This window comes from Vombatus ursinus, unplaced genomic scaffold, assembly GCF_900497805.2.
Source record: "Vombatus ursinus unplaced genomic scaffold, bare-nosed wombat genome assembly UNPS02014791.1, whole genome shotgun sequence".
Classification (NCBI taxonomy): domain Eukaryota; kingdom Metazoa; phylum Chordata; class Mammalia; order Diprotodontia; family Vombatidae; genus Vombatus; species Vombatus ursinus.
The window spans coordinates 35,741,913-35,754,760 of record NW_020954569.1 but is presented as its reverse complement, the minus strand read 5'-3'; the positions used below and the strand labels follow the sequence as shown (position 1 = coordinate 35,754,760).

The window sequence follows — 12,848 nt, the reverse complement described above, 5'->3', positions numbered from 1 at the left end:
TGAGGAGTTGTATGCAGTCTTTGATGTTAGATTGAGTGGAAAGATAGAAGGAAACACCCTAGGTTATTTTAAGATAATAATAATATTTAATATTTATATAGTGTCTGTTATGTGCCAAACACACAACTAAGTACTTTACAATTATTGTCTCATTTGACAAATAAATATCTTGTTCAATTTTCTTTCCAACGTTTCCACATTTTCCAATGTTCTAAAGATGGTAAGCTGAAACAAATAATTGAACATTGATTGCTTCATTGAAATTTTCAATCTTAGTTTTTCAGAAGTCAGAATATTCTGTCTTCCATTCTACAAAATTCAGTGTTATCTATAATAACATTACATATTGCACATATACAGGTGTAATATATTTATATAAGATTTTACAATTTAACAAATGTTTTTCTTATACTAACATTATAAGATTAGTAATGAAAATATTTTCCCCACATTTTATTGATGAGGAAATAAGGCACAGAGAAACTAAGTAATTTGTCTAGGGCCATTGGTTAACAGCGAGTACAGTGAGGACCTGAGCCTAGGTTATATGAATTGGAGGAATTGAAACTCAGTTTTTATGATAACAAGTCCAGGGCAAATTATATTACAATATGCTACTTCTAATTGGAGACAGTGAATTCTTTAAGTATTTATAATTAAATTAAATATACTTTGTAATTTGTAAGCAAACATCAGGGCAAGAACTAAAAATTTCTCATAGATTTTAAACATATTAGAAAAAAAAAGATGTTTGTTTTTCTGTCATAGAAAAAAACCTAGTATCAAATTCCTAAATAAAGCATTTTCATCTATCGTTACTCATGTTCACATGAAATCTATGATGTGTTCTAAATTTCCATTTATTAGATTTAAAGATCATGAATATGGTATAAATCTGAAGCAAAATAAGAAAATTAGATTGAGAAATTTCTGACAGGGAGAAAATTACTTCCAGAGAGTGGGTTGAGTACTTTGGGAGACACATAATCTTTCTAAATAGCATCACCAGGAACACTAGAATAGATATTTACTAAATAATAATACCTGGAATTTTATAGCACTCCAAATTTTCTTCTTAGGGCTTTAATATTTATCATTTTATTTCTATCCTCAAACCATCTCAGTGAGCAAAACTGAACTAGTTTTATTTATAGATTTGGAACCAGGCAGGGGACTGAGGCACAGAGGGGCCAAATGATTTGCCTCTGTTTTACAAAATGAGTTAATGGTACATACAAATGGTACATCTCTCTTGCTTCCTACCTTGTTCCCTTTTCTCTTAAAAAAAAAAAACCTTCTCAACTTAGGGTATATGAACCTGGTTTTTTTTTTAATAGTATGAAAATTATTCCAAAATAGTTTCCTTTGGAATTCTATGTATTTCATTGTATGCACTGAAAAATATTCTTCTGAGAAAGGGTCCATAGGTTTCACCAGACTGCAAAAGGGGTCCAAAAAAGAGTAAGAAGTACCTCTTTATAGTTTTGCTTTTTTTGTTTTTCAATAAATGAGTGTTAGATTTTATCAAATGCTTTTTTTCTGTCTATTAATATAATGTTTGGTGTTTGTAGTGGGGCATTGATTGGAGTCCCTTAATCAATTCCCCACTATATGTTTTTATTATGATTATGTTCATTGTTTTTCAAATATTGAACCAGCCTTGCCATACATATATATATATGTATATGTATAACAAATGACAGAGATTTTGACCATAGAAGTTTGGAGCCAGCACCTGAACTCTACAAGTTTCAAGTGATCTACATTTCATCTGATATATAGAATGAAGCTATAGTTCTGGCAATAATTTCATTTTTAGGAAACTGATTCTTATTTTACCTGATTAGAATTTAAAAAGGAAATATCAGAATGTGCTTGAAGTCTCATGGACTGCTTGCTTTTTCTTCTCTCTCCTCTGAGACCTAGGAAAAGGATTATCCTCGTCCTACCTGAGCAGCTTATTTTTAGGCTCATCAGATATTTCAAGTGTTCCTTCTTTTTCCTCATTTCCACTTTGTATTAGAACTCTCAAACTAAGGGTCAAGCTTCTTCTATTTTAGCATTTTTAGCTTTCTTAGCTAAATTACAAAATGTAATTGTGGTGAGTCTATTGTAGGTATGTGTACCATTCAAAGTTCCAAGAAGAAATATTCTCCAAGATAGAGGTTAGAGATGGGAAGGACTTCAAAGATCATAGGATCATAAGCCAAATAAATTTAGATGTTGAAAGGGCCTCATAAATCTTCTAGTTCAATCCTTGCACTTCACAACTGAGGAAAACAAAGCCCATAGAGTCAAAATCTCTTGTGCCAAACTACACAAGTATGTGTCAGATCTTAAACACTCAACCCCAGGTCTTCTAATTCTAAGTCCAATGCTCTTAGAGTTCATTAGAAGTTGTTTTGCTAATACTTTTTTTTGAGTTAGAAATCTTATCTCTTCCATTAAATTAAAACATATTAGGGATATGCTTAGCTATCTCTAAGCATAACAACAATAATAATAGCTAACATTTATATAGTGTTTTCTGTGTCGCAGGCACTGTACTAAGCACTTTACAATTATCATCTCACTTGATTCCCACAACAATTCTGGGAAACTGTGTGGCTCATCCCTCCTTCTCAAAGAAGACCATGACACTCTGGGAAATAAGTGCTAATAGTGTCCCTAATTTACAGATGAGGAACTCAAGGCAGAGATTAAGTGACTTGTCCAGGGTCACACAGATAGTAAGTGACTGAGGCTAGATTTGAACTCAGGTCTTCCCAACTCCAGGCCTGTTGCTATATTCAGTGTGTCACCATATTCCCTGATGGTTGAGAAAGGCAACTTTCAAATACAGAAGATAGAATAGTTCCTTAAAATACTTTTTTTTTTAAATAGGAGTTTCTCACATAATAGATGAAACAACACTGTACTCTAGGAAGCAGCAATTGACAAAGTCTCTCATCCTATTTTTTTAGAAAAAACAGAGGAATGATGGTGACATGATAGCATAATTAATTGGATTAAGAATTATTTGAAAACCTGGGTTCAAAAAATAGCATTAATGATTCAAAGTCAACTTGGAAGGAAGTCTGCAGTGAAGTATTTGGCCCAGTGCTACTTAGCATTCTATCAGTAACTTGAATAAAGGCATAGAATCTATGCCATAGATGATGCCATGCTTATCAGATATTCAGAAAACACAAAGTTAGGGGGAACACTAATACAATGGACAGAAGTCAGAATTTGAAAAGAACCTGATAGATATATAAGGTAAAAGTTAAGAAGGATAAATTTAACATTTTACATTTGGATTTGAAAGATCAATTTCATAAGTTTAAATTGAGAAATGCATGGTTAGATAGCAGTTCAATCTGAAAACAATCTAGGGGTTTTTATGGACTACAAGCTTAATATGAATCAACAGCATGTTATATGTCAGCCCACAATGAAACTACTACAATACAATATTTGACTGCCTTAAGAGAGGCATGATATATAGGGGTAAGGAGGCAATAGAATTGTTGGGTTTTGCAATGGTGAGAACACATCTGGAATGTTATGTCCAGTTTCAGGTGCCACATTTTAGGAAGGATATTGATAAGCTATAGAGTGTCCTGAGGAGTACAACCAGTATGATGAAGGGTCTCAAGGTCATACCATATGAGGATCTTTTGAAGTAACTGGGGATGTATATTTTGGCAAAGAGGAGACTTAAAAGGAATATGATCATTTTCTTCAGATATTTGAAGGGCTTTCACATGGGAGAGGAGATATATTTATTCTGTTTGGCAACAGCATAATAAAAGCATATTAAGAAGAATGGAATGAAGTTGCACAGACAGATTGTAAGTTTGAATTAAAAACATCATAATGAGCAACTCACTTAACCTTTTAGAAACTTAATCTCTTCATGTGTAAAATGGAGACAATGATATTTGTACTACTCTACAGGGTTATTGTAAGAAAAATTATTTGTAAAACCTTAAAGTTATTCTTAGATTATCTATAATTCCTTTGAGCTCTATGATCTAAGTACTTTAGTCAAAATTTAAATATATTCCTTCTCTGTTGGGAAGCTATAAATATATCATTTAAGTAAATATTATTTGGCAAATAGTTCATATTTAGTAATAATAATTTATATGTATGTAGCACCACAGTCATTTGTAGATAGATGTGATACTGTCGATATGGCCTTGATTCCTCAGATCCTAGATAAAAAACACCTAACGTGATAACATCTTCATGCTTAAAAAAGCCCATATAAACTCTAAATAAACCTTATCTCAATGCCCATTGTCACTTAAAAGTCTCAGCTCCCAGAACAAAGCTACATTCCCACCCCCCACCACCTGATCCCTGACTCTGAGTTCTAGGTATACCCCTTGAGGATTCAGGAATAATTCTCTAATGCTATCAACTCAAGCCCCCACCGCTTTACTTCTCCAACTCCCCAAGATTATCAGTTTAGGACAATTTAGTCAGTCAGTTTTAAGTAGTTTCCAGAAAGAGGTATTTGCTAAAATGATATTGTAAGACTATACAAAATACCGATACTGGAAGATGTACAAAACATCCCTCCTAAAGTCTGTGACACATTGTCCTACAAGTATATACAGAGTCTAGAGGAAAGTGGATTCAGACTTAAGGATACACATGGCAAAAGGATTAACTTACAACTTCTGGTTGCTGCCAATCCTTTTCTTTTATTCATCAGGGGATGAAGAAGTTCACCTCAAGAATAGTGAATCTGTCTTGTCTGTCCTTGGCTCCTAATACAGATCCTGTTACCAGTCTTTCCTGTCCTGGGGCAGCAATGCTGATGGGAAGATATGAAATCCAAAATCTTCCATAATTGTATAAACTCACAAGTTCTCATTCCAGCTAAAGTTGAGGAGGGGGGAAGGGTATCAAAGGAAACCTGGCCACGGTCAAAGTCAAATCTTCTTCTCCCCTTCCTTGCTAGCTCTTACTCAAAGGTTTTCCTGGAAAGGTTCACTTTTCTTTCCTGCACACCACTCTTTGGAACTCCGCAATTAAAGCTAATTCAGTACTTTTATACAGGACCTAGAGGATGTGAAGAAATCACTCAGCCAACTGAAATAGACGTTTTTGGTGTCATTTTTTTAATCCAATGGTTTTCATCAAAGACTTTTCACACAATCAAAAATCTAAATCTGTGAATAAGAGTGATTGATTGCACATTTTTATCATTTACTTTAAGTAGGATAGGATAACTTGATTACTATCAATCTACTGCACTCTTATATTTCATACTCAAATGAAAAAATTGTGAACTCCATAAACTCCATGAAAGTTGATGATGCTAAGCTATTTTTCAATGACAGTCAAAGAATTCTGGTTTCACATTTGTTGACTATGAAATATAGCGCTTCAAAGTTGTGAGAATTAGGTTTACTAAGACAGGAAGTATTAAATAAGCACTTATCACAACCTTGGGCACGCGTGATATTAAAAGTATGTAAATCAGGGGACAAATCTTCCCAACCTAGCAGGGAAGTTCCCAAGGTACACTATAAAGTAATAAGACGAAGGGCACATCCTTTTTTTCTCTTCCTGAATCCTTTTTGTATTCTCTACTCTATCCTTTCCCTCCCCCCACCTTTCACCCTGCTTCCTATAGCTTTCAATTCATTTAACTCTCTAATTTTTACCTTTTTGTCACTCTTCTATTAACTCATCTTGCTTTTAATACAATTATTGAAAAATAATCAAACATGTACAGCTTTAAAAAGAACAACATATTTTAAATTGTGTATTTCCTCAAAGAGCCTCTTTTTTTTTTCTTTTTTTTTTGGAAACTGGATTTTCCTACCTCTCCCAGGCTGGAAGTGCAACACTCACTCACTAGCCCAATCCCAATACTGATGGGTACAGAAGCTTTAGCCTGCTCTGCTTTTCTGACCTGGGCTAGTTCTCCCACCCTTAGGCAGTCTGCTTATCCTCTACTCCCAAAGGCTCACTATATTGGTGCCTGGTTTAGTACAGACACTTAATCAACTTTAGTCTTACTCCAGCTAAGAACTACTGAGCTCAAGCAATCCACCAGCCTCAGCCACTCTAGTATCAGGAATTACTTGTATGTTGAATGACTAAGTCATTTTGACTATTACAAATACCCAAATTAACTACAAAGGACATATGAAGGAAGACCCTATCTGTATCCAAAAAAAGAACTGATAACTAGAAGTATATACACACACACACACACACACACACACACACATACATATACATATTTGTATGTAATGATAGCCATCTCAAGAGGGAGGGGGAAAAAAAAGAAATTTACATGATAGCTGTATTACATATTTACAAAGAATTGTATGTAATTGATTTCAATTTCATGTGCAATCATCTTTTTTATTATACTGTGTTATGGGAATGACTGTTTTATTCCATAAATTAAAAATAAAATAAATATATATATATATATATTAAAATCAAGTATGTGCCACCATGCCCAGCTCAAAGAATCTTTTAGTTAATACTAAGGCTTTTTAAAAAATCTGTGTATGTAGATAAATAGGGGATTAAAGCAAATTCATTGAAATATAACGAATGACATTAACTTAAGAGGCCATAGCTGTATAATACTTGTTTGTGTGCATCTCTTATTGCCCCTCATAGACTGTATGCTCCATAAGACAGGAAGAATGTCTCTATATCTTTGCTCTTGTCCATAGTCCCCCAACCTCTGGCACTTACTATGTCAATAGATGTGATATTTGCTGGAATTAAATAATATAAAATTAAACATTCTCCTCACAACAGATTAGATGATGTTGTTTCTTTTGCATAGATTAACTGGAATATTAGTCTTACTGCAGTGTTTCTCTCAGAGTAGGAATAAATCACACATATTATTCTTAATTTGAATCTTAAAAAAGCTATAAATACACACATAAGTGTGCACAAATAATTTATCTATCTGTATTTTGTTTTTGTTGTATAGACCAGGCATTTGGAAAGACCTAAAGACCATGGGTTCTGTGTCTCTCTTTATATTCTTCGTCACATTACTGGTTCTGGGGAGACAGGTAAGAAGTCTGTTATTTCTACTAAGGAGGATTTTTGTATGTACCTATGTCTTTATTTTCATGCAACCACATCTTGGAACTACATGTGTCAAAAAGAGAGGATGCAGCCCATAATGACAAGGTCCGTAAATACAACCTGAAGGGTAAATGCTCTCAACTCTTTGGCAAAAACAGGCAAATAGTTTGAACACAGGAAGTCAACCTATGGTCTTTTAGTTCCATTTAAGCCTTAAAATAGCAAGTCATCTTCTGAACCTATTAAAAAAAAAGTCTATAATATTTTAAAAAACATGAAACTATTTAGGAAAAAAATGGCCTTCGGAACATAGGATTTTTCCTTTTATTTTGAAATACATATTTTGAGGTGTATTTCTGTCACTGTCTTCCTTGTTATTTTTAATGTGGACATTTGGAAGTATGATGTTTAGCCTAAGGAAAAGAAAACTTATAAAGGGGCACAGTCACAGTCTTTAGTATTTGATTGGTTGACATGTAGAAGAGGGATTAAATTTAGTTTCAAGAAAGCAGAACTAGAAGCAATGGATAAAGATAAAAAGAAACAATTTTGCACTTCATGCAAAGAAAGCCTTGCTAATAATTTAAATCAGTACAATGTGGAATGGGCACTTCAGGGGGTTGTAGGTTCGGCCTCACTAGAAATTTTTGTTGTTGCTGTTGTTTTGAGGCAATCAAAGTTAAGAGACTTGCTCAAGGGCACACAGCTAGTAAGTATCTGAGGCTGAATTTGAACTTAGGTCTTCCTGACTCCAGGGCTGGTGGTCTATTTACTGTGCCACCTAATTGCCCCTCACTAGAGGTTTTCAAGGAGAAGATATTATTGAGGGGATGCTTGGTCAGGCAAAAGTTAGACCACTTGGACTCTAGAGTCCCTTTCAATGATGAAATCCTGTGATTCCTGCCAAAAGTTCCCTGCTCCAGTACCTTATTGTGCTGAGGAAATGACCCTGAGTTGTGGAAGGTTATTCTGGAAAGGTGCTATCTCTGGCAGGTCGTACCAAGCCAGAAGCCTCCAAGTAGAGACTTAGTGCATCATACCTGCTGTCTACATCCATACTAAATGAGGAGAAGTCCATTACCATGGTGTTGACCATCAGGTAATGAAAGACATGGGCCACAACAACTCATGGAAAACAGAGGCTTATCTCTATTGAAACTGACTAACCGTGAATAAGGATCTAAAATCATAGGTCCTTGGTATATTAAGATAATGAGTTTCCATAAGTCTCAAATAACTGAATCAAATAACTGGTCTGTGCATTAGAGAAGTTAATAAAAATAACTGTGTTATATAATAGTTAGGTACTTGTCTATAGTTGGTGTAATGTTCATTTACATGGTCCCAAAGGAATAAGCTAAGATAATAAATTACCTGAAAGAATTAACACCTCCAAAAAAAAATAATCCTAACACTTATTAATTTTTTTTCCTGATATCTATCTAAAGAACTTCTAGTAAAATCTTCTGGCAGAATCTAACTCAGGGATTTTTTTTTTTTAATAGTTTTGTTTTCTTTTTTAAACAGCAAGGGATAGTAGAAAACCCTGAATTCACAGTTAGAAAAGTTGAATTCAGTTCCTGGCCCTGATAATTTATATTCTGAATGACCTCAAGCAAGTCTTAACCACTCTTTACCTAGTTCCCTCATATGTAAAATAGTTATAAGAATATTTCACTAACTACCTGATGGGCTTATTGTGAACAAAGTGCTTTGTAAAGCTCTATAGAAAAGTCATTGTTATTGTAATCATTATTATTTTCCTAGATACCAGATATTCCAATATACTTAATGCATTCAATAAGTAATGTCAGTTTGTTTGAACACAATTGTTTCTAGAAGCCTGTGGTAGTATCCTTGCCTCTACTTCTTTCTCGAATCCAAATATGTAGCAAACTCTTGCATTTTTCAGAATAAAATTTTCAAATGAAATTAGTATTCATGACAGCAAAATGACCATCTTTTCTAATTTGCTTTTTAATTTGCACAGTGCATTTATTTGGGAACTTAATTATTTATTTATTTATTGCTTGTCTATAGTGCATTTTGCCTTAAGGTTGATCTTTTCCATCACCATTCTTCTTGAAACATAGAGGGGAAAAAACATGCATTTACTGCCTGAGTAAATTAATATTTTTTCTTATTACTTTAAGGAAAATAAAATTTTAAATTGGAATTTAAAATTTGTACTATACACAAAACAACTGAATTGTCATTTATGCAGATATATCAGTTTAAAAAAATGTTTATAAACTCACCTCAATGTTAGGTCACCAAAAATAGAGGTGACAGCCTTTTTTCATTGTTGTTTAAGTTAGAGGTTTAAAGAAGGGAAATCCCTTTTAATAGTCTCTCCCTTCTCCTAGTATCATACCATGCTCCTAATTTTCTTCTTTACTGCTTATACTTAAAAGAAAGCATGTTTTCTAATTAATTTCCCTTCAAAGTCTAAATCCAGTGAACCTATGATCTTCCCCTTGCACTATAATTTCATAAATATTATCTCCATTCCCTCAGATGTGAAACCCTCACTTTATATTCATGGACATTTTTCTTCCATGGATGGGTGTGCACTGGGGACAAATAAAACATATGATAAGCTGAGTGATTTGAAAAGAGTTTAAAGTCACTTTGTGCAGATGCTTATAGGATCCTCTAACCTTATTATCACTTGTTTAAGCATTCAAAAGACAATTCTAACTGGCACTAATATTTATGTTTCACAAGACATATAGCCATTTACAAAACAAACAAAAAACAACAAAAAAAAGAATAAGAATAATAAATTTGTAGCATAGAAGCATAATGTTTATCTACATTTAAGAAAAATTCCAGAGTTCATTTAACATGTACTGTTCATAAGCTCTGTACAAACATACTGTACATGGCAAATAGTTTGGGGCTGTCATGTTGAATGGTCACTTGAAAAGATTTCATTTTCTATGTAAAGTGAATTGTTTGATTATTAGTCTCATTTTGAGGATATGCCTGTGTCTACCCAATGCCCAAACAGCCCTTTGTTTACTAAGTGTTTGACTGAATTGTCTATTTGTTTAATAACCTGGCTCATTTTTCAGGACAGTGTTCTTTTCTAATATACGCATGGCTTGATTCCTGTGGGAAATAGTCTATATTTTCGGGAGGGAAAGGTGGTGAAGAAGATATCAAGAATGTCTGAACTTTAAAATAAATAGATTTTTAAATCTACATTTGAAATCTTCTAGGAAAATTCCCCAGTGCATGATGTAAATCTAAACTATACCAGATAAAGAAGAATATATCTGAGTCTACTTATGTAGGCCAAAGTAGACATAATTCATACCTTGCAACCTTTCTCCTCACTTTGAAAATAAGGGATCTTTATTTATTTCTCATTTGTGGCCTAGACCCTTTGTTTGTTATTTGTTCTTTTTGAAATGTCACTGACATCTTTAGTCAACCCAGAAAAAGATTGTTGTATGCTCATCTGTATTTGTTTGTCAAATAAATGTCTATTGTGCCAAAAGTGCACCCTCTCTATTAGGCTGCTCTGTTCGAAATAGACTCAATTAATCATCATTAGTTTCATTAATTTGCATCAAACATGATAAATCACAATGCTAAAAGCAAAAAGTATATAGGTGGGAAATGGAACATCTACACAGATTTATTTAAATGATGTGCTCTATTGGAATTACTTTTGAATTTGTCCAGAGTCTGCCTCTTTAATTCTAATGACAATACACTTTATTTGTTGAAGGGAAAAATAATAGCTATGTAGGAAATGTTTTCTTTCCTCTATATCTGCATTGTAAAGCATAGTAAAGTTAGTTTTCCCTGCTAGATGCAATGCAATTTTAATTGAATGTATATCAAAATAAATTTGCATATAAATATAACCATACTTTCCCATTACTATTCAAATCTACCTAAAAAAATCAGTTTTGTATTGCTTATTCAGCTGAATAATGTTTACAGGAGGAGAAAAGTGATTGTGATTTTTCTAACTTTAAATGTAATCCAAAAATTAACATTATTGGTAAATGATGACCAAAGACTGCAGTGCCACATATATGTTTAAACTTCTATAAAAGCTGTTATCTTTGAGTAACTTAGCCTTTTTCTCAGTGCCATATTGAAGGCATTTTTTTTCATAACAGAAAGCTTTTTTAGGGAGGGTGGACTGTACTATGTTTTATCTCTTTAAAGCCTATTTGCTCTAGCAGGACAAGATGCCTATTGTTTCTTTACCTCTGTGTCCTCTTGTAACAGAATGAATATTACTGTAGGTTAGACTTCCTATGGAAGAACAAGTTCAATAAAGAGCGCGAGGAAATTGAAACCATGGAGAACCTGAATCGTGTCCTGCTGGAAAACGTGCTCCCTGCCCATGTGGCCGAACACTTCTTGGCCAGAAACTTGAAAAATGAGGTCAGATGCTCTCTGTTAATCAAAAATGGTCATGTGTGGGGTCATGGTCAGACTTACCAGTGGAAAATGGAAATGGGGTCCAGGAGGAAGGAGAAATACTGGACAATCAAAAGTTTTTATTTCCATTCTATGGTGTAATCGAAAGAAATATAGCCTGAGAGTCAAGGGATCTGGGTTCAAATTCTGGCTCTGACATTTACTGGTGATATAACTTTGAGAAAGTCACCTAACCTGGCTGAGCCTCAGCTTCTTCAACTGCAAAATGTTCTATTTGCATTACCTTTCACGCAGGGATACTATAAGGAAATCTTGTTAGAAACCTTAAGGCACTAAAGAAATTGGGCCTGGGAATATAGCTGGATTCTGGGATCATAGGTCTAGAAGACACCATGAAATATCATCCAGTTCAGTCTTCTACCAACTTGAATCAGGAACCCAAGTAGAGTCCTACTTTTATTTTCATGTCTCTAAGCATCTGGATAAAAGTGGGGAAAAAAATCTAGTCAAACATCCAGATATTTATTCCAGCTGATTCCAATGATCTAGATGTTTGACTATATGTTTCTGCTGTCAGCTGGATGTTGTGCTGTAAAGATACCCCTTGAGAATAATTCATCACTGTTCTCTGAGGTTTTTACACATGCCTGAAACATCATTGAGATGTGTTTCATGTTTTTTTTCCTTCAAGCAGTGCACTTAATTTTTCTTCCTTCATCTCATCCCATCCATAGTAATTGTCTCAGATTAACCAGAAAAATGGGATATTTACCCCTTCCTTCACCTAATTCAGCTTACTAACTTCGTTTCTATTGTTACTGCTGTTACTATGATTGGGACCTGACTAGTATAAAAACATGACTAGTATAATGTCTTTGCGGCTTTGCTAACAAAAATCAACTGAAGTCTGTCTATACGACGTGAAGATTATCCTGGTAGTACTATGTAACTGTGAATCACTCAATCAAGAAGCACTGATTGAGCACCCATTATATATCAGGTGCTGTGCAAGGCGCTGGAGATACAAAAGGAAATTAGCCTCTATCCAAATCAAAATTTCAAATGATCCTAAAGACATTGTAAAAATACATGTAAGCATGAGTAGTTTATAGTTTATTACTAATGGTTATTTGTGTCTAAAAAGAAATGGTATAAAAGACATGAAAGACAAAGATGGACACAGAAAAGGAAATGCATGGGTCTGTCTGGACAGACAGAGGGACCAATTATATTCCATACACATTTATTGTTTGCTATGTGCCATATACCATGGTAACCACTAGGGCTACCAAGACACTCTCTCTCTCTCTCTCTCTCTCTCTCTCTCTCTCTCTCTCTCTCTCTCTCTCTCTCTCTCTCTCTCTCTCTCTCTCTCT

The 12,848-nt window shown here is 34.1% G+C and overlaps 1 protein-coding gene across 1 annotated transcript in view; it reads left to right on the top strand.

Moving 5' to 3' along the window:
* ADCY2 (adenylate cyclase 2) overlaps positions 1-12,848 on the top strand; it is a 562,787-nt gene that overhangs the window by 507,427 nt on the left and 42,512 nt on the right. The window contains exons 19-20 of the mRNA XM_027868958.1: positions 6,965-7,049; positions 11,317-11,475. Of these exons, the coding sequence (XP_027724759.1) occupies positions 6,965-7,049; positions 11,317-11,475 (244 nt within the window). The remainder of the gene's footprint in view (positions 1-6,964; positions 7,050-11,316; positions 11,476-12,848) is intronic.